Source organism: Pseudoliparis swirei, chromosome 12, assembly GCF_029220125.1.
Source record: "Pseudoliparis swirei isolate HS2019 ecotype Mariana Trench chromosome 12, NWPU_hadal_v1, whole genome shotgun sequence".
NCBI lineage: Eukaryota > Metazoa > Chordata > Actinopteri > Perciformes > Liparidae > Pseudoliparis > Pseudoliparis swirei.
The window spans coordinates 5,676,214-5,696,820 of NC_079399.1; the positions used below are offsets into that span (position 1 = coordinate 5,676,214).

Genomic DNA, 20,607 nt, shown 5'->3' on the forward strand with positions numbered 1-20,607 from the left:
TGAAATATTGCAAGCCTTTTATTCTTTTAATATTGCTGATTATGGCTTACAGCTTAAGAAAACTCTAAAATCCTATCTCATAACATTTTAATATTTCCTCAGACCAAGTAAAAAAAAGATTTATAACAGCTGAGTGTTTGTCAAGGCTCAGGAAACCCTTGCAGGTGTTTCGAGTTAATTAGACAATTCAAGTGATTTGTTTAATACCCTACTAGTATACTTTTTCATGATATTCTAATATTTAGAGATAGGATATTTGAGTTTTCTTAAGCTGTAAGCCATAATCAGCAATATTAAAAGAATAAAAGGCTTGCAATATTTCAGTTGATTTGTAATGAATCCAGAATGCATGACATTTTTGTTTTTTTAATTGCATTGCAGAAAATAAAGAACTTCATCACAATATTCTAATTTTCTGAGACAGTCCTGTATGTATATATATTCATAATACTGCATTTTTTAAGTTATATATATATATATATATATATATATATATATATATTTCAAATGCTGAACTTTTTTTGTTTAAATATGGCCCTCTATTTATTATATATGTAAAATTGTATTCCAATATTTGAAAGTCTGCACTTTTTTATGTTTTATGCCTTGGATTGTCATGTTTTTCTTTCACACATTGTTTCCCGCATAGCTGGGGGGACTGCTCCGCTGTAACTGTTTTGCAAATGACAAAAAAAGACGTGAAACCTCCAGCGTGCGTGTACCGTAAACACGAAGCTCCCGACATCAGCCGGTTGGTTTAGTTTAGCTTCAGACTGTAAACGGAGGGTCACAGTGTGTATATATAGACAGAGCAGCTGTTGTGGGGCCCAAAGAGAGAGAGAGGGAGAGAGTGAGAGAGAGAGAGAGAGAGAGAGACTTTCCCAATATAATAGCCAGCGTACCTCATTTGACTATTCAAAACATTGTTGGTTAAATGAATACACTCCGACTGGGAAGTGTGTCCACTTCATAACTAGTAACAACATGTTGCCACCTAGCCTAATGCTAGCCAACGATGTGCTAATGAAGTCCTTTACAGACACGTGTCACACGGTTAGCTTAGCTTAGCTTAGCATACTGCAAACGATAGGAACCAGCTAGCCTGGCTCCGACTAGCAACCCTCAAAAAACGAGATAATTAAACCATTACATCTTATTTGTTTGAATCAGTAGCCAATAAAAAGTTGTAAAAACATAAATGTGCAGTTTCACAAAGGGGTTATGCGCTAAACTATTCCTTCCCCGTACCTCACAGCTCTCAGAGTCCAGAGCACGGTTCGGGATCTGAATGTGTGTGCAGGTGGTCAGAGGGCCAGTCCCCTCAGCGGGGGTCTCGGAGGACCCCCTCCCCACAACGCCGTAAGCCCATTTCACACGTCCACCGTTTAGATAACGGAGAGAACTACGACGTTAAACTGGAAGCAAACCAACAGTCACCGGAAAGGCAACGTTTATCGCCGTGTATTATTAACGTTTAAAAAAAAAAACGTTCACAGAAACAATGCAGGCGAAGCACAAAAATACTAAATGTGCAATTACAACCCGTGGTAATTAAGAGTCCACGCCTCACTGAAGAAAGCCCCGCATTGTTTTTCGGCCTCCCGATCCTCGAAACTACCTGTGATTTACACCCAGGGGGTGGGGTGGGGGGGGGGGAGGGCTGGTTTATGAGGGCCTATTCAGAGGCCCTGAGGTGTCACTCCTGGTCACTCCCAGGTTTCTCCTCCGCCTGTTTTCGCACCTCCAGGAGGGGCTATTATCCTGTCAGGAGGGCCACTCTTCACAGCAGCGGAACGCTTCGCCCCGTGAAAATCACACCCGGCTGCTTGTTTTGAGCGCCGAGTTCACGCACGGCTCTGACCGGGACCCGCAGATGGTCACGGAGGATGGAGGATGGGCCTGGAGCAGGGTTCTGACACATTTTGACCAGTGGATTTCCAGGACTTTTCCATGACTTTAAACCAAATGTCCATGACCAAACTGAAATCTCAGTATAAACATGAAACATGTAGAAAATGTTGCGTATTGAGAGCGTACGCCAGCTTATATTTTGAGCGTCTTTCTTTCAAAAATATATTAATTATTTCAAACTCGCCGTCAACGAACATGTGATTATAACAAATTTCCATGACTTTTCCAAAACGTTGATGATTTAAGTTTTTTGCATGACTTTTCCAGGCCTGGAAATGACCATTTTAAAATTCCATGACTTTTCCAGATTTTTCATGACCGTACGAACCCTGCTGGAGGGGACAACAAAGACCCTCAACTCAAATGTGGGGGCAAGGGCCATTACAACTTTTAATCATGAAGTTATAGATTAGTTACAACCAGGAGGAAGACTTTTTGCTTCTGTAAGACAGCACATCATATGCCTACACTGTCCTCACTTCTAGATGTTTACAGTACCTTTACTGTAAAGTGCCGTAGTCAAGTCTGGCTACAGGTGGACATGCATATACTGACCAAAAGGGAGACAATTCCACTCTTGAAGAATCCCTGAAAAATTTGGAAGGAGACGGTAAACTTATGATTTGGAGCCTCTCAGACCACCAGGTTTAGATAGATATAGATAATACTTTTGTACTCTGGAGAGAAAGAGGAATAACGTCTGTATGTATACTTATAAAACCTTTAAATCCTTTGGAAAAACTCAAAAGACAATTTAATTGAGGTAATTGGGACCTGTTACTGCTACGACATTTATATGATACATACATTTAAAGAAGGATTATCAGCAGTAGGTAATGAAGTGTTGACGGGTGCATACAAACAAACCCCTCAAAAGCTGGTACTCTTTTCCTAAAGATCAAAGCAGGAACCCATGAACAACACTGGTGGAAATAGACTGTATACAAGGAAAGACTTATGTTAAGTAATAGTCAAAGTAATATTCTCAGCTGACCCGAAAAAAATTATAAAAAATTGTTCAGATCGATTGGTGACCCCCTTTTAACTTTAATTTATTTTTTACATCTTTTTTTTTTCTTTCCCTTTGTCGTTGACGATGTCGGCGCGTTTCCTGTTCAGTTAAACTGGAAAAAAGAAAGAAAAAGTTGGTTTTTTTAAAAGAAAATACTTACTCAAAATAAAATTCTTCTTTGTTAAGTAAAATAACTTTTCACTTTAGAGAATAAATTTCATAGAGCACCAATCTGAGACAATGTATTGTGTTGCGTAATACTTCTTATAGTGACAACCGGGATCACGTTTGATCCAATCACAGCGTGACAAGGCGGTTCAGATCGTAGTGTCGGTGTCATCACTTGCGTAGTTTAAGGTCAACGGAGGAAACGTGATCCAACAGACGCCATCCATCGCTGTTGCATGATCCGAGTTCCCTTGAAAACAGGTCTGGTATATCAACGAGTAAAATTTCAAGTAAATTGACAACTGAGATAAATGTGAGTAACTCTAGGAGCTGAAGGAGTGTGTAGTTAAGAGCACGCAAACATAATTGAAGTTATGGATGAATACAAATGTAGAAAACAGGTTTATTGTAGAATTGTGGTCTAATTTCTATTTATAAGTTTATATAATGAAATATATAATCTTGAGTAAGTGTGGTGCTGCCCCCTGCTGGGGAAGGAAAGTAATGCCCCTTAAAAACAATAACCCGAAGCATACACACCGCCTACAAGAGATAGAAAAACTATTTAATAACAGGATCGATTGTTATATTTTAACACATGCATTTGTTAAAAAAATACAGTGTGGGGATGCTTTTCAAACATTGGCACAATCAGTCAATTCAAATATAAATGCACAAATAAGTTGACGTCAGTTAAAAGGTTTGGCTCTTACGGGTTAAGTAGTCTAGCACCAGTAATTCAAGTAACTACAAGACAAAGTTAAAATGAAACTATTATCAGCATTACACACTTAATGTATCCAACAGATTTCATTCACATTCATACAGGTGAGAAAAGGAGAAAAAACGTGAAAATACATGTTTACATCAAATCAAAAAAAAACTACCGTCTCTCTGCTTTCATCCACTAAATTAAATTAATTGAACAAATAAATATTAAAACACATACTGCTCGATCAGAAACACTTGCTAGTGTAGGAGTTGTGCGTCATCAGCACTTTGACATAATCTCCTGACAGCTTTTGTAAACTTTCACCAAGCACTTCAGTTTTGGTTTTGAACTCTGAGAAATTAGAAGAAAAAAAAAAGTTTATTAGAAAACAGGTTACTGCAAATGACACCAGGTGTATTAAAAACCAAAAAAACACCCAAAAGTAGCTGTATGGGATCCGTGAACACCTTGCATTCCACCTTACCTGAAACAACGGCACGACACTCGACACTCCGTTCGGTTCTGATGGGTCTTTCAACAGCACACACAGGAAGTAGATGATTTGTTGCTGAAATAAATAAAAACATTACACATCAATGCACTCTTCTTATAAAAGCATGAACTGGCTAACTTTAATATAGAATACGAAACAATTATGTGAACATATGAATTTGCACAGACCCGATGGGGAGGCACACATGTCCGTACTCACCATGTAAATAGCTTCGTTGATGACGATGTCCTTGATCTTGCTCATCTCGATGAACGTGGTGGTCTCGCGGCCTGAGGCGTAGCTGGAGGACAACTGGATGCCCAGGGAGCGGATGACCATCAGGGACTCGTGGTCCACCTTCACAAAGTGGATGTGAAACATCATGCCGACCAGGGTGATGAATATCGCACTCGACAAAACGGCTGTGTTCTGCACGAGAGGGAGAGAGAGAAATAATGTTCAACAAGTAGATCTTTACATAATCAAATACAAACATAATACTCTGCTCATTTAAAATGTACTGATCCAAGGGAGCAGTACATTTATTATATTATATTTTATTATTACCGTCGCATTGAAAATGCGGAAGGTTATGTTTTGATCGCCGTGTATTTATTTATTTATTTGTATGCGTGTTACTCGCATAACACAAAAAGTATTAAACCGAATCGCATGAAATTAGGTGGGATGATTGGTTATTATCCGGGGACCATTTGATTAGATTTTGGGATCAATTTTGGGATCAATATCTTATTTTTATATATATGTGAAGATATGCGCTCTACCGAGTGCCCATTCTAGTATACAGGACTGTCTCAGAAAATTAGAATATTGTGATAAAGTTCTTTATTTTCTGTAATACAATTAAAAAAACAAAAATGTCATGCATTCTGGATTCATTACAAATCAACTGAAATATTGCAAGCCTTTTATTCTTTTAATATTGCTGATTATGGCTTACAGCTTAAGAAAACTCTAAAATCCTATCTCATAAAATTTGAATATTTCCTCAGACCAAGTTAAAAAAAAGATTTATAACAGCAAAACAAAATCAAACATTTGAAAATGTGTTTCCAGGTGTTTCGAGTTAATTAGACGATTCAAGTGATTTGTTTAATACCCTACTAGTATACTTTTTCATGATATTCTAATATTTAGAGATAGGATATTTGAGTTTTCTTAAGCTGTAAGCCATAATCAGCAATATTAAAAGAATAAAAGGCTTGCAATATTTCAGTTGATTTGTAATGAATCCAGAATGCATGACATTTTTGTTTTTTAAATTGCATTACAGAAAATAAAGAACTTTATCACAATATTCTAATTTTCTGAGACAGTCCTGTATATATATATTTGTTATTTGGGAGTTTTTCCTGATCCGATGTGAGGTTTTGGGACAGGGATGTCTTTGTGTACAGATTGTAAAGCACTCCGAGACAAATTTGTAATTTATGAAATTGGGCTTTACAAATAAACTGAATTGAATGAGCAATATTTAAGTAAATTGGTATCATTAAATACAATAACAAGTAATCATAGGGCAGCGGTTACTGCTATTGTACCTAGACAATAACAACAACATCAAAAACAACAACAAAAACAATCTATTTGAATGGATGCCTATATAACGGGACAATATGACCTTATTGGTGCTCTCACACAATAAGTAGTCCTGTATGGGCTTATAACATGGTCAATAATGATAATAATATGATAGAAAATATGACAATAACAAAGATGGAGATACTGTTATAATAAAGATGACCGAGAACATTAACGTGATTTTGTTCTAGTGAGAATTTTGCAAGATGGGACAGGGGATGGGTGTCATTTGGGGGGGTGGGGGGTGTCATTTGGGGGTGTCATTTGGCTCACCTCTGTGACGCAGAACACGGCGTATGCAGAGAGCCACACGCTGCAGGTGTACACCAGAATCTTCCCGATGGACACTTTGGGGACGCTGACGGTGAACTCCCGGCAGAGGCTGGAGTGACTCTGGCAGGCCAGAGATATGGCTTTGCCGTGAATGTCAGTGAAGGCTTCGCCCTCCATCGCGAAGGCAACAACAACAACAACAACAAGGGGACGAAGCTGACCTAGTTTAGTATAAAGCTAGCTTTGGCTATCTGAGAGCAGGCAAGGTCAGCTGCACATGAAGATACAAAGTGATGATTTAATGGACAAGAAATGATGCGTGGATGCAATAGGATGCTAATTAAATACCTCCGGTTTCAAATGAAAACCACAAAAAAGAGGGAGAGATCATTAATATGACTGAATATTCCCGGGAGAAGCTCGTTAGCTTAGCTGCACTCGTTACTCACACCGGGTTGCTCAGGTTGGATGCTTCTAGAGGGGCGGGCACTGTCGCCTGTTTTTTAACAACAACCATACACTTAAATATTAAATATAATTAGTGGTATAACACGTATGACGCTGGAATCGTTATTAACACCCGGTGTTCCGTCTCCCAACCATAATAAACATCGGCGTCCTCCGGTTAAAAACGGTAGGAGTGCAAAGCATTGTGGGTAATATTTAGCGTTTTGTCAATATATCTACTTTCGGGTCAAAGTAGCCAAGTAGCGAATGTCCAACTAGCTTTAAATGTGTTGGGATTACTAATTAGTATATATTATATATACATATACTATAATCTTTTTTTTAAAGCAGAGATTTAACCCTCGTTTTATTTTGAAACTCCAAAATCCTTCATTTCCCAGCATGCATTGTGTTTTTTCCAACGACCTTTGCACCCTGGATAAAAACAAGCCGATCAGCTGATGCAAAAATAAAGGCAACAACATCGACACGGAATAGCTCAGCCTGCTAACTTTCTCCACAACGTCATCTTTAAGTGGCAGCCGGCGGCGTGTGAAGGTCTCCGTGCGGAGCTCCAGAGCGCGTTGAGACGGCAGTGTAGTTCAGGAACTCAGTCAGTCAGGTTGTTTACTTGTTTGTTTGTTTCTTCAAGTGTAGCCTATCTCTTTGTGTCAGTGAGAAGATCAAACTATATTTATCGCAGATTTTTAGAACCTATATATATATATATTTCTGTATATATATTATAACCGGCGTATCGAGCTGCATGCTTTTAAATAGTAGCTTTGCATCGACAGCTGTACCATAACCAAAACAAGACAAGGAAAAAGAGAGAGAGAGAGAGAGCGAGCGAGAGAGAGAGAGAGAGAGCAAACTGTTGTGCCAAAACACACAGTGGTTACACGCGTGGACAAGTGTGTCTGTCAGTAATAGAAAGTAATAAGGGCCTCAGTTGAAGTACTTAAAAAATATATTTTTTTCTGATTTTTTTGTTTGTTTGTGAGGAGAATTTAAACAACAAGGTTAACATTGCATAACTTCTGGTCATAGACGTGTTTTTTTCCTCCATCCACGCCGTATATATTTAGCCTTTCTGCCGCATCACTGTCGCAATCCAAGTCACTCTCGGTAGTCAGGACCCGAGATGAGTGGTCCCGGTCCGGCTGCAGATAAAGGGACCAACGCGGCCCTGCCGGGCTGCCAGGAGAACTACGCCTGCGGGGGTTCCGACGAGGCCGCGTTCGAATGCGACGAATGCGGCAGCTTGCAGTGCGTCCGCTGCGAGCTGGAGCTCCATCGCCAGGAGCGCATGAGGAACCACGACCGGGTCCGGATCGCGCCGGGCCACGTCCCGTTCTGTGACTCGTGCAAAGGCGGCGACACCGGCAGCGGCGGCGGCGGCGGCGGCTGCCGGGTCAACGGCGGGCGGCTCAGGGCGGTGGTGCGCTGCCAGGGTTGCAAGATCAACCTGTGCTCGGACTGCCAGAAACGCACCCACAGTGGGGTCAACAAGAGGAAGCACCCTCTGACGCCGTACCCGCCCCCCTCGGCCCCGCAGGAGGACGGCAGCGCGGGTCAGTCACAGGTGGAGATCCTGAAGGCGGAGCTGGAGAAGGTGTGCAGCTTCCTCCTGGTGGACGAGTGGGAGGCGATGCAGGTAAACGTAAATCACGTGATATGACGGCACTTTGTTGTATGGGATGGTGTGATGACGGGGTTGATCTCTTCGTCTTCCTCAAGGTGAAGGACGAGGTTGACTTTGTGGGCCGACTGGGCTGCGGGTCGGACGAGCTCCTCAAGGTGGTCTCCATCTTTGGGAACACCGGGGAGGGCAAGTCCCACAGCCTGAACCACACGTTTTTCCTCGGACGAGAAGTGTTCAAGACCTCGCCCACCCAAGAGTCCTGCACCGTGGGCGTGTGGGCGGCCATGGACCCCGTGCACCGGGTGGTGGTCATCGACACGGAGGGACTGCTCGGCGCCGGTACAATACAACCGCTTATTATTGTGTAATAACCACAGATGTAGGGGAAGCTGCTTTTTCTCATTTCCCACACACTCTTACCCTCCTGTGGGGTATCTTCCACTCGTAAAGGGGCAAACCAGGGTCAGCGGACACGCCTGCTCCTCAAGGTGCTCGCCATCTGCGACGTGGTGATCTACCGGACGCACGGCGACCGTCTCCACGACGACCTCTTCAAGTTCCTCGGCGACGCGTCGGACGCCTACCTGAAGCATTTCACCCGGGAGCTGAAGGCGACCACCAGCCGCTGCGGCCTCGACGTCCCGCTGTCCACTCTGGGCCCCGCCGTGATCATCTTCCACGAGACGGTGCACACCAAGCTCCTCGGAACCGGTGCGTCTGCGTTTGTTGGACTTTATTAGAATTTTTATTTTTATTTTTTCATTTTTTTATTCAGTCAATCAAATCAAATACAATACAATATTATCCTATAAAATATACAAAAGAGAAAGACTGAAAAGGTATAGGTAGAAGCAAAAAATGCCTATAAATTCCTATCCTAAATTGAAATCAAAATAATCAGAAAATTAATATAAAATAAAGAAGAAAATAAAACAACAAAAAACTAAACAATAAACAAGATAAAAAACTAAATATATTTATATATACTACCACATACATCTTCCATATTAATCCGTTTTTAATTACATTTATAACTCAAGAATTTCTTTTTAAATAATTCCCTTAAAAAACAAAAAGGAGTTCACCATTCTTACTTCTATTTCAACATTATTCCATAATTGGCTACAACAGAAATACATCTTCTTTTAATCCCTTTTTTAGCCTTTTGTACCGTGAACTTACAAACATCTCTCAAATCATATTTACACTCATGTAGTGAAAATAAACTTTGTACACAGTCTGGCAGTGACTTTGCTTTACATTGTCTGCATTATTTTATAATAAACCAAATCATTAAATTGACCAAACCAGACATAAGAATCCTCTTTGTCATATCTCTCTCTCTCTTCCGTCTCTCCATCTCTCCAGACAAACCGTCCGAATCGGCCGAGCGTCTCCTCCAGGAGCGCTTCAGGAAGCTGGGTCTGTTTCCAGAAGCCTTCAGCTCCATCCAGTACCGCGGGACTCGGACCTTCAACCCGCCCACGGACTTCAGCGGCCTCCTGCGCAGCCTGGAGCAGCAGCTGGACAACAACACCACCCGCTCGCCGCGCTCCGCGAGCGTCATCTACAAGGCCCTTCAGGTACCAGACACATTAAATACGACACACTCCGCGCCTCTGGGCGTGCTGTAAAGAACCGGTGAGCGAATGTTGTCGATTGGCCCTCGGTCTCCTTCCCGCCTCCTTCCTCCAAGGCCCTGAGCGAGCGCTTCAGCGGGGAGATTTCCGACGAGCACATGGCCGGCAACTCGTTCTTTCCCGATGAGTACTTCACCTGCTCCAGTCTCTGCCTCAGCTGTGGGTACGTGTGTCCCGCCGACATCGGCGGATCTATTGTTGACATCATTTCAAACTCGTAAAAAAGAGTGCACTTAGTAGAGTGCAGATCTCCGCCCGGCGTGTCTGCAACGCCCGCTGTGGGAATGAATGATCGCAGCCCATAACGGTCTAATTGTTCTTCTAGACACCGATGGCCGTAAAACACACTTAACAAAACAAAGAGAAACTCGCCGAGTAAAAAAAAACAGGCACAAAAACAAACATAACTGGTCAGATCAAATATAAAGCCGAATGCAAGATGAGCCGTGGACACACACTCACTCACTCAACTATTAAGTGAATAAGTAATGTAACAGTATTTTTTTTGACAGGAATTACGATTTCAAAATGTTAAGTCAACTTTATCCCCAAATATATTCCGGCCTTTGTCTGTGACTTTCAGTTCCGGCTGTAAGAGAAGCATGAATCACCTGAAGGAAGGCCTCGACCACGAAGCCAAGCAGCGCTGCCGCTACTCCGCACAGTACGACAACCACATCTACACCTGCAAGGCAAGCAGAAACCCGCATGTGTGTGTGTGTGTGTGTGTGTACCTTCTTCACGAGGTTCTGAGTGTCTGTGCTGAACTCCTCAGGCCTGCTACGAGAGAGGGAAGGAGGTCGTCGTGGTTCCCAAAACGACAGCCTCGTCCGACTCGCCGTGGTTCGGCTTGGCCGTCTACGCCTGGTCCGGGTGAGTCCAGCCACAGAGTGTGTGTGTGTGTGTGACCAACTCACTCGTTAACCCGGAGGCATGAGAGTCCCTCCCCTGCGTACTGTATCTGAGCCCTTTCATTCTGTTGTCGTCTTCCTCCAGGTACGTCATCGAGTGCCCCCACTGTGCAGTGATCTACAGAAGCAGGCAGTACTGGTATGGGAACCAGGACCCAGTGGACACGGTGGTCAGAACGGAGATCCAGCACATCTGGCCGGGGGTAAGCCCGCATCGGAACAGCCCAAACTAGAATGGGCACTCGGTAGAGCGCATACCTTCGCATATCCCAAGATTGGGCATTGAATTATGAACATTTTGGCATTAGTTGCATGCCAATTGGATACAAATTGACCATGCTATGGTAAAAAGAAGATTTGGACCTTTTCATGACCTTGACCTTTGACCCGATCGATCCCAAAATCTAATCAAATGGTCCCCGGATAATAACCAATCATCCCACCAAATTTCATGCGATTCGGTTTAATACTTTTTGAGTTATGCGAGGAACACGCATACAAATAAATAAATAGGCGAAAATTCCACTTTCTATTTTTTTAACCTTGAATGAAGGTTGTCACATCTCCTGCGAGCTGCAGTTGCAGTACATTCTCACCTGTTGGTTGAATGTTGAAAAAAAAAAAGAAGAAGTTTTTATGTACAGAAAGTCTGCCGGCTCGGGTTTTCATTCTAATCTCCTCTTTCAGTGCGACGGCTTTCTGAAGGACAACAACAACGCGGCCCAGAGGTTGCTGGACGGCGTCAAATACATTTCTCAGTCGGTGTCTGAACTCGGCGTCAAGCCGGCCAAAGCGGTCACTTCCTGGCTCACCGACCAGATCGCGCCGACCTACTGGAAGCCCAACTCCCTCCTCCTGGTGCGTAGCTAAAAAAACAAAAACTGAAAATGACATTTGAATCCAAACTGAACAACGCGGACGCGCGACTTTGTGCTCGTCCTCCCGTGTGTTTGCAGAAATGCCATAAATGTGGGGAGGAGTTCCAACCCAACGACACCAAGCACCACTGTCGCGCCTGCGGAGAGGGCTTCTGCGAGTCCTGCTCCTCGAAGACCCGGCCGGTCCCGGAGAGGGGCTGGGGGCCCGCCCCGGTCCGGGTCTGCGACGCGTGCTTCCACAACAGGGGAATCCCGACCGGTCAGAAAACCCCCTCTTTGATGTTCAATGTGATGTGGCTGTGTGAGCGCCTGTTTCTTAAATGTGTGTGTGTGTGTGTGTGTGTGCAGAGTTGCTGGACGCCGCCTTGGAGGAGGAGTCGGGCACCCTGATAGCCAGGCGGGTCGGGGAGGTGGTCCAGAACACGTTGGGGGCCGTGGTCGGCGCCATCGACATACCTCTCGGTGAGCGTGACAAAAACAATGCAGATGAAGATCATCTCCATCTTTAAAACCATCACCATCCAGATGTTGTTGCTTCTTCTCCTCCTCCTTCTCCACCTTCTTCTTCCCCACTTCCTCCTTCTTCTACTTCTCCTCCTCACCCTTCCTCTTCTTCTTCTCCTCCTCCTTCTACATCTCCTCATCCTCCTTCTCCACCTTCTTCTTCTTCACTTCCTCCTCCCTTCTTCTTTCTTATTCCTTCTTCTACTTCTCCTCCTCACCCTTCCTCTTCTTCTAATTCTTCTTTTCTTTCTTCTCATGCTAATCCTTCTTCTTCTCCACTTCCTCCTCCTCCCTTCTTTTTCTTCTTCCTCCTTCTTCTTCTAATTCTTCTTCCCTCTTTTCTTTCTTCTCCTCATGCTAATCGTTCTAATTCTTTTCATCCTCCTCCTTCTAATTCTTCTTCTTCTCCTCATTCTTCTTCTCCACTTCCTCCTCCTCCTTCTTCTATTTCTCCTCCTCCTCACCCTTCCTCTTCTTCTCCTCTTCCTTATTCTTCTTTTCTTTCTTCTCCTCATGCTAATCCTTCTTCTTTTCATCCTCCTCCTTCTAATTCTTCCTTCTCCTCCTTCTCCTCCTGCGTCCCAGGCCTGGTGAAGGACGCCGCTCGGCCCGCCTACTGGGTCCCGGATCAGGACATCCGCTCCTGCAGCGAGTGCCAGAGGGAGTTCTCCCCGCGCCTCTCCATCCACCACTGCCGCGCCTGTGGGCAGGGAGTGTGCGGCGACTGCTCCCAGGAGCGCCGCGCCGTGCCGACCCGCGGCTGGGACCACCCGGTGAGGGTCTGCAGCGGCTGCCACCAGAAACCCGGGGACCTCTAGCAGGACCGGGAGGAGTGGCTGAAGTGCGTCGGTTTTCGTCTCCTTAGTGGCATCTAACAGCTGCCACGAGACTCGGTGGCACGTTGACCGTCCAACGCCGACACTATTTCACTTTGTTGTGTTTATATTTGACACTGAAGAATATCAGTGTGAGACTTGAATATCAGGACTGGCGCTGAGATCGAAGAACGTGATGAAAGGGAGTATTTATACGTGTTTGCGGACGGTTGAGTTCAGGTAAACGTCCATGTACCTCTTTTGATTCTTTAAAAAAAAAAAAAAAGTGTATAGATGCACATGGACTATTTGACAATCCCTCGCCAGAGTACTGACTGGGAAGCACCTTTTACTCTTAAGAATGGTTCTGCAGGAGTCTCGGATCGAGAGGAAAACGACGCAACAACCTGAACTTATCCCCCATAATAGTTTCTGATCCTCGCCCCGAGGGGATCTCCAGTAGTTCCCCTCCGCTTCGGCCGGATTAGAACTTTGGGAAGCCGTTGATGTTACTGTAGCGCTCAGCCGCCGCCCATCCTGTAGAACTATAGTATTAACCTCTTACACAACCCCTCAATGCTTTGTGGTCGCTTGTGCATTTGAACGGGCAGAGGATAAACGGACCGCTTTAATAACGCTGTCCACACCGTTTGAATTTGACATGTTCGAAAAACATATGAAGGGGGGAAAGAAAAGAAGTTTACTTTCATAGGGAATGTTTTTTTTTTAAATGGCCAGTTTGGTTTTAAAATGGTAAAAGAAAATCTTCAAATCTGACTGCATCAAATGCAACTGTTTTTTTTTTTTAAAGGAGTGACTAGCTCACAAAAGCAATATGGTAAAGGGAACACTTGAAGCCGTCTTTGAGGCTGGCCCCTCAAACCGGGACTAAAGAGTATTTTGACTCTTCCATCTCAGGCCGTGTAGCCGGTTAACTCGTAGTGAGCCACGAACACACACAGGCGCTTTTGACTGAACGCCTCGGAGTCGTTAAACAGTTTCTTTTCTTTTTTTCTTCAAATGACTGGGAGAGCTGGTATGGTTACTATGGCAACAAATAAGCTCAATTAACACTATCGTCAATGTTCACATTTCAGAGATGTTCAATGAATACGAACGTCACAAGGAACAAAGCAATACCGTTTATGATCATGTATTAAACTGCAGAAACTCAAAAGTCGTAGACCTGCGTTTGCTGCTTTAAAAAAATGTTCATTGAAAAGCAATTAGAAAATGTGTTGATTTACAGTTATCACTCTTCAAATTCAGATCACTTTCAAATCGCTTTAAAAATCAAAGACGTAAGTAAGAGCACTTTTTTTGAGAGAAATCTGGTACTTGCGTGCTCTCGTGTATGCGGCACTTCCATTTCCTTTTTGGCACAACCCAGCGGGTCACAGCACAACATTCCCCCTGAGACTTCAACGTCGCTCTTCTGAGGTCAAAAGTTCAGCGCAGTCTTCGCGGAAATGAACGACACGCTGCCCTTTTCAATTAGAAAATACCTATATGAAATATAACTCCATCCATAAAATTTGGCAAACCAAAAAAACCGCCGTGTTTTTTCCCCCGGAAATGATAAGCGAGAAGGAAGAACTGTCAGTCTTTCGCTAACGGCCGGCGGCCCGGCTGCTCTCCTCCTTCCTGGTAGTCGGTGTTGTAGGGGAAGTAGTAGAGGTCGTGCTTGACGGCCATGAGGAGGCCCGGCAGCCCGCGGCAGCCGCCCAGCTTGGAGGAGAAGACCACGCTGGGGATCATGTCGTTGGCGGCCGGATGGGGGGACGGGATGGTCCTCAGGAGGTGGCCATCTTTGAGACTCCATAATCTAGTGTAGCAATCCTGACCGACTGGAGGGGAGAGAGGAGGACAGAGGAGGAGGAATTGCAAAATGAGTGTTTTAATTTGTCCATCGGAGTTGGAAAGCACGTCGGGAGAGACATTAGACATCTAGGGGAGACATTAGACATCTAGGGAGACATATTAGACATCTAGGGAGAGACAGACATCTAGGGGAGACATTAGACATCTAGGAAGAGACATTAGATATCTAGAGAGAGACATTAGACATCTAGGAAGAGACATTAGACATCTAGGGAGACATTAGACATCTAGGAAGAGACATTAGACATCTAGAGAGAGACATTAGACATCTAGGGAGACATTAGAAATCTAAGAAGACACATTGGACATCTAGGAAGACGTTAGACATCTAGATTAAGTCGGTTAATGTGTGTTTCTCAGTGTGTAGCTCGCCGTGTCCTCTCCTACCTGCCAACAGAAGACCTTCAGGCTCATTGACTTGGATGGGAAGGTAGGCGTGCTCATTGTGGTGACCTTTGTACTCCTGGACTGGCTTTGTCCCTCGCACATCCCACAGCTTAATCTGCACACCGATGAAGAAAAAACAGAGTTATGGCAAGAAATAAAGTTGCGAGACCCACTCTTTAAAAAAATAAATAAACATGTTTTCAAGCAAATAGAGCTGACCTGTCCCAGCATGTCAGCAGCAAGCAGGTAGTTCTCATCCTGGAGGACGCGCACGGAGGTGATGGCCGACTCCTGATGGAAGCGACTCACCTTCCAGCTTTGATCCCTGCGGCCGCGCTGCCGCAGGTCGATGCTGAAGATCTCTCCCGACCGGCAGCCGTTAAACAGCACGGGCACCTGGGGGAGGAAGGAGGTGGTTCTACTTTCCCGGCCGCTCTTTTCTTTCTCACGCGGCGCCACGCCGGGAGGAGAAAGCTATAGACGACTCACCCGGACGGCAAACTGCTGAGCCAGGACGTCGCTGCCGGTGCTGTACGTCTGCGTTCGACCCGTCTCCGCGTCTTTCACGATCACCCTGCGGGACAGGCCTGCCGGCACATGCGAAGACACGTAATATCTCAGATCAGGGTTCTTACACATGTTGACCAATGGATTTCCAGGACTTTTCAATGACTTTTCACCAAATTTCCATGACCAAACTGAAATCTCGGTATAAACATGAACAATTTAGAAAATGTTGCGTATTGAGAGCGTACGCCGGCTTACATTTTGAGCGTCTTTCTTTAAAAAAACATATTGTTTCAAACTCAGCATAAATGAACATGTGATAACAAATTTCCAGGACTTTCCCAAAACTTTTATGATTTAAAGTTTTTTCCATGACTTTTCCAGGCCTGGAAATGACCATTTTAAAATTCCATGACTTTTCCAGGTTTTCCATGACCGTACGAACCCTGTAGATGTATAGACATTTGTGAAGAGCAAACGTATTATTTTAAACATCCTAAATCTAATCATCTACTTGGTTACTCTAAATTCCAAATCAAGATAGCTGTAGCTTCTGTCCAAACAAATGGAGAATAATACAACTCAAAAATGGTGTCGCTTAAGGTAATTTGATTATGAATATCATATTGGATCATGAGATGATGATGATGATGGATAGACAGACCAGTGCTGAAGGTCTTGTCAAACTGGGGGTTGAGGCACCAAGCACAAGACCAGGCTGAGGATATCTTAAAGCTACACAGCATCCCGGGCTGGTCTGAGGAGAGAGGAGAAATGTTATAACGCGGTAGTAAACAAACAACGGCAACATGAAATGTGTCTTTTTTCAGTTTGCAGTCATAAGATTACTGTCATACAAATTCACGCTTTCTTAAGCAATTAATTATTGTTTTAAATAAAAAAAGGCGTATGTCAAAATCAGACAAAAGGAACCGGAATCTACCACCTCCAGTTAAATATGGCAGGCTGGTTTATGTAGATATAAATGTGTACGGCTGGGTGTATGTAAACTGTGTAGATACTGTGTAGATGTGTAAATGAAAGGAAACAGAGCCATACAAGGGGAGGGGTGGGGAAAAGTTTGTGTAATGTTTTTTGTTTAGTTTAGTCTTGTTTTGTTTTCTCCTTGTTTTCATCTTATGTTAAAAAAAAAACATCATCCTTGTGTGGTGTTTCTACAAGGTTATACATTTCATTTGTGTATTTTCTTCTTGTAAAATAATATTTTCAGTATAACAAATTGTAAATGCTGGCTATTTCACTACAAATATCCTGTAAAAAAAAATGTTAATAAAAATAAATCTTTAAAAAAATAAAAAACATGGCAGGGTGCTCGCCTTAAATAGTGCGAGAGACTTTGAGAAGATGCTATTCTAACCTGGGTTGGAGTTGCTGAAGAGGGAAGCGGGAAGTAAACTGACGCAGCCGGGGGTGTCCGCAGCTCCGACCAGACACAGCCTGACGGTGCGCTCCGTCAAGGGACACACAGGCAGCGCTCGACTCAACTCGATATCGTCTTTAAAGACACGCACGCCGACTGAGCTCGCTACTGAAGCTGAAGGATACAGGACGTGGGAGTCTGGGTAGTTGACCGAGGCCCAGCAGATGGAATTCACCTGAAAAACACATTTAGCATAAACCTTGAGCTTATGTAAATATAATAAAAGTAGGAGTAGGAAGTACAGAAACACACACTCGGAGTCCGTTAAAGACGCTCCCACCTTGCGGTTGGTGAAGTAGAGGTTGTCGCACATTTCCACGGATAAAGATCCCTGGCTGCTGCTGCTGAAGTTCATGATGCCGTACTTGCAGCCTCCGTGCGAGACGTCGTTGACGGTGAAGACTCGCTCGCATGCAGAGTCGCCCTGAAGAGGATGGGGGGGGGGGGGGGGTATAAACAGGGTTCTTACACATTTTGACCAATGGATTTCCATGACTTTAACCCTTGTGTTGCCTTCGGGTCATTTTGACCCGATTCAATATTTAACCCTCCTGTCGCCTTCGGGTCAATTTGACCCGATTCAATGTTTAATGTTGGTGTTCTTTCGGGAGTCAACAAACAAACATAAAGTACCTCACACTTAAACTTGGAAAACAATATTAATTCTAATAATTTTCTGGAGATTTTAATAGCTGGGGTCATATTGACCTCAAGGGTAAAATATGTTAGTAAATATAAAGGTAACAGGAGGGTTAAACATTGAATCGGGTCAAATTGACCCGAAGGCAACACAAGGGTTAAACCAAATTTCCATGACCAAACTGAAATCTCGGTATAAACATGAACATTTTAGAAGATGTTGCGCATTGAGAGCGTGCGCCGGCTTATATTTTGAGCGTCTTTCTTTAAAAAAACATATTAATTATTTCAAACTCGGCGTAAATGAACATGTGAAAACAACAACATTTCCATGACTTTTCCAAAACTTTTATGATTTAAGTTTTTTCCAGGACTTTTCCAGGCCTGGAAATGACCATTTTAAAATTCCATGACTTTTCCATGACCGTACGAACCCCGTATAAAATGTGTTTTTTCAGTGCATCTACGACGACCGCAATATTATATCCGACCCCCCCGGCGTGCCGCGAGTGTCTGTTCTCACCACGATGAGTCGGAAGTTGTCGGTGTTGGGGTTGCTGTTGTCCGCGCTCTGGATCTCCAGCTTGTGGCGTCTCATCCCGCTGACCTTCACCTCGTGCACCAGCCTGGAGACGCACAGAAACCACGTGAACACCAACCGTGACCCACCTGCAGAGCGGCCACTCAAAACAGAATCGTCAACGCACCTCCGCTCCGGCCCCCCCGACAAGTCAATCGACACAACTGAAACCGTCAGCGCGACACAATATTTGTGCTGCGGTTTTCGCATTGGCGTGTTTTTTTTTGCCCCCGGACTTTTTTCAGACCCTACGTCAAAATTGATTTGCATCATTGCGAGTGGCCCGGCAACGCTCCAAAGCAAACTCGATCTGCGCATGCAGAACTGATTATCATTAAGAGTCGCTGTGTTTTCCCGGGGGGTTGTTTTCTGGAACGCATTACAGCTGTGGGTATTGCAATATGGATAAGACTCGAGGGGAACAGCCCCCTATCCACGAATGCATGTGGGACCCAGTACCTGCAATAGGAGTTCTCAGGTAACATGCCGAGGTGTCTTTTCTGCAGCAGCAGCAAAGTGTTCAGTCCCGTTCGTGGTGCTTTCTGTGAAGATAGCACACGTCCCGCCGTTAAACCCGAGCCTGCGGTGAGCGAAAGTACAACTGGGGCTTTGGAAATGACGCCACCCTCTCACAACAAACTCACTTTTCTTGACTTGTCATCCTCTGCGAGCATCTTGTTTCTCTCTTTCTCTCTCGCTTTCTCCTGCAACTGCTCTTTGGTCAGCGGGTTACAGTTGTTGTGTCCGGGCAACAGGCGGAAGTAACGGTTTTTCTCTGGGTCAAAGTAGAAACCAGGAAGCTCTGGAAGCAGAACGAGGTGGTTGAATTAAGCACAGACACACTTTTGTTTCTTCTTGCTATTAAAAGTTCCACACACGTGTGCAGATGTCATAACAAAGTAACATATTACATGATTCTGTGTTGCAGTGTTTTTTGATGAAGACTTCATGTGCTTCAACGTGCTGACAGCTTACAGTCACTGACTAATGGAGGGGTTGGTGGTCGTCTGGTACTGACCTGGCGCGGCACTGCTGGTCTGAGAGGAAGACGAGGAGGAGGATGAAGAAGAAGAGGATGAAGAAGAAGAGGCGGACTGGTTTTCAAATCTCCTCTGCGGTGCTCTTAATGGTGGCCATGCGTTATTATGTCCAGACCTGTGAACACAACATCACTCTTACTGACGTCACAAACACACTTACATGTTCTAGCCAGCATTGACACAAGAGGCACACGTCCGCATTTCTTTCTTTTTTAAACTACACTTCAATGTTTCCTTCTACACACCCTTGTTCGTCCTGTGTTGACCATTGTCGGTTGCCTCTGTGCCATCCATGGCGTTGACCAGAGCCTCGTCGCCTGTGCGGTCGCTGTCCTTCTCGCCAGTTCCACTTCTTCATCCCGTCCCGCTTGGAGCGAGTAAAGCTCCCAGCGCCACGTCCTTCGTTTCACTTTTAACGCTTTTTGCGTGGCAGCATGTTTACTTGTGAGCTAAGTTAGCAAGTTGTAGTCGTTAGCGTGTTTGAGCTAATGCCTACTAGACATCTTCCTCGACACTTGTATTGCAATGCCGGACTGTAAACATGAGTCAACGTAAAAACAGTTTTAATGTATTCATAAACACGTTTTTATGTTGAATACAAACGGGCTTTATTTACGTATCAACTGGTTTTTACAGTTGTTTCTTTTAGAGCCTCATGAGCTAAGAGCTGAGTTCCTGCCATGTTGTCCCGCCTCCAAACGTCATTCATTGGCTGATTGCTAACAATAGTGCCTGACGTCACAGGCGTTCATTGGTTGCTTTCTTTACGAACGTTACAGGCACACACAGTGCAATAATGCAGGAATTTGTTGTATTGAATATGATTTTTCGGACGATTGACTTAGAAAATACTTTAATGTGTGCTCGACAAACTCTCAAACCGCCACCTAATTGTAATGAACAACACACTAAATACTTATTGTCCATACAGCCGTCCAAATCCCCCTAACAAATCAAAACGACAGAGAACCTCACGACAGAGCTCAGGATATTTGATAGTCTTATAATCAAATTGTGACGTTTCCTCCTTTTAAATAAAGATAAATGCATTTGATTCCATGAAATTATTACTCGACTACTCTCTGCGGACAGGGACACTAATGTTGACAGATTACTCCGAA

The 20,607-nt window shown here is 44.2% G+C and overlaps 3 protein-coding genes across 4 annotated transcripts; 1 reads left to right on the plus strand and 2 right to left on the minus strand.

The window, feature by feature from the left end:
• Nucleotides 1-3,635: 3,635 nt before the first annotated feature.
• On the minus strand, nt 3,636-6,788 carry pigh (phosphatidylinositol glycan anchor biosynthesis, class H). The gene is made up of 4 exons (XM_056427592.1): nt 6,172-6,788; nt 4,516-4,725; nt 4,288-4,371; nt 3,636-4,154 (listed from the first exon to the last, which is right to left on the minus strand). The coding sequence occupies exons 1-4, from the start codon at nt 6,346-6,348 to the stop codon at nt 4,083-4,085; spliced, it is 543 nt and encodes a 180-aa protein (XP_056283567.1). The 5' UTR covers nt 6,349-6,788; the 3' UTR covers nt 3,636-4,082.
• A 241-nt stretch (nt 6,789-7,029) lies between these two features.
• zfyve1 (zinc finger, FYVE domain containing 1) lies at nt 7,030-14,191 on the plus strand. The gene is made up of 12 exons (XM_056427586.1): nt 7,030-8,275; nt 8,359-8,602; nt 8,714-8,974; nt 9,632-9,846; nt 9,960-10,066; nt 10,487-10,595; nt 10,679-10,776; nt 10,900-11,017; nt 11,502-11,672; nt 11,771-11,951; nt 12,041-12,154; nt 12,782-14,191. The coding sequence occupies exons 1-12, from the start codon at nt 7,763-7,765 to the stop codon at nt 13,012-13,014; spliced, it is 2,364 nt and encodes a 787-aa protein (XP_056283561.1). The 5' UTR covers nt 7,030-7,762; the 3' UTR covers nt 13,015-14,191.
• Nucleotides 14,134-20,529, minus strand: wdr21 (WD repeat domain 21). Of its 2 annotated transcripts, XM_056427588.1 has the most exons (13): nt 19,732-20,529; nt 19,465-19,601; nt 19,091-19,248; nt 18,906-18,988; nt 18,390-18,492; nt 17,508-17,651; nt 17,353-17,402; nt 17,165-17,244; nt 16,451-16,543; nt 15,769-15,866; nt 15,499-15,675; nt 15,280-15,394; nt 14,134-14,858 (listed from the first exon to the last, which is right to left on the minus strand). In XM_056427588.1, exons 1-13 carry the CDS (start codon nt 19,842-19,844, stop codon nt 14,611-14,613), a joined length of 1,599 nt encoding a protein of 532 aa, XP_056283563.1. In that variant the 5' UTR covers nt 19,845-20,529; the 3' UTR covers nt 14,134-14,610. The 2 variants fall into 2 exon arrangements, with proteins under 2 accessions (XP_056283563.1, XP_056283562.1); XM_056427587.1 differs by having other exon boundaries at nt 17,165-17,402.
• Nucleotides 20,530-20,607: the final 78 nt, after the last annotated feature.

Bases quoted from the DNA above. Each gene is read 5' to 3' on its own strand.
- pigh (XM_056427592.1), bottom strand. From the start codon at position 6,348: ATGGAGGGCGAAGCCTTCACTGACATTCACGGCAAAGCCATATCTCTG. The intron at 4,372-4,515 runs GTGAGTACGGAC...TATTTATTTCAG, and splicing joins TCAACGAAGCTATTTACATG to CAACAAATCATCTACTTCCT. The intron at 4,155-4,287 runs GTAAGGTGGAAT...CTAATTTCTCAG, and splicing joins GTGTCGTGCCGTTGTTTCAG to AGTTCAAAACCAAAACTGAA.
- zfyve1 (XM_056427586.1), top strand. From the start codon at position 7,763: ATGAGTGGTCCCGGTCCGGCTGCAGATAAAGGGACCAACGCGGCCCTG. The intron at 9,847-9,959 runs GTACCAGACACA...CCTTCCTCCAAG, and splicing joins TCATCTACAAGGCCCTTCAG to GCCCTGAGCGAGCGCTTCAG. The intron at 11,018-11,501 runs GTAAGCCCGCAT...CTCCTCTTTCAG, and splicing joins TCCAGCACATCTGGCCGGGG to TGCGACGGCTTTCTGAAGGA.
- wdr21 (XM_056427587.1), bottom strand. From the start codon at position 19,844: ATGAAGAAGTGGAACTGGCGAGAAGGACAGCGACCGCACAGGCGACGA. The intron at 17,403-17,507 runs GTGGGAGCGTCT...TGTGTTTTTCAG, and splicing joins TCTACTTCACCAACCGCAAG to GTGAATTCCATCTGCTGGGC. The intron at 15,395-15,498 runs GTCAGCTCTATT...ATCGGTGTGCAG, and splicing joins CTGCTGACATGCTGGGACAG to ATTAAGCTGTGGGATGTGCG.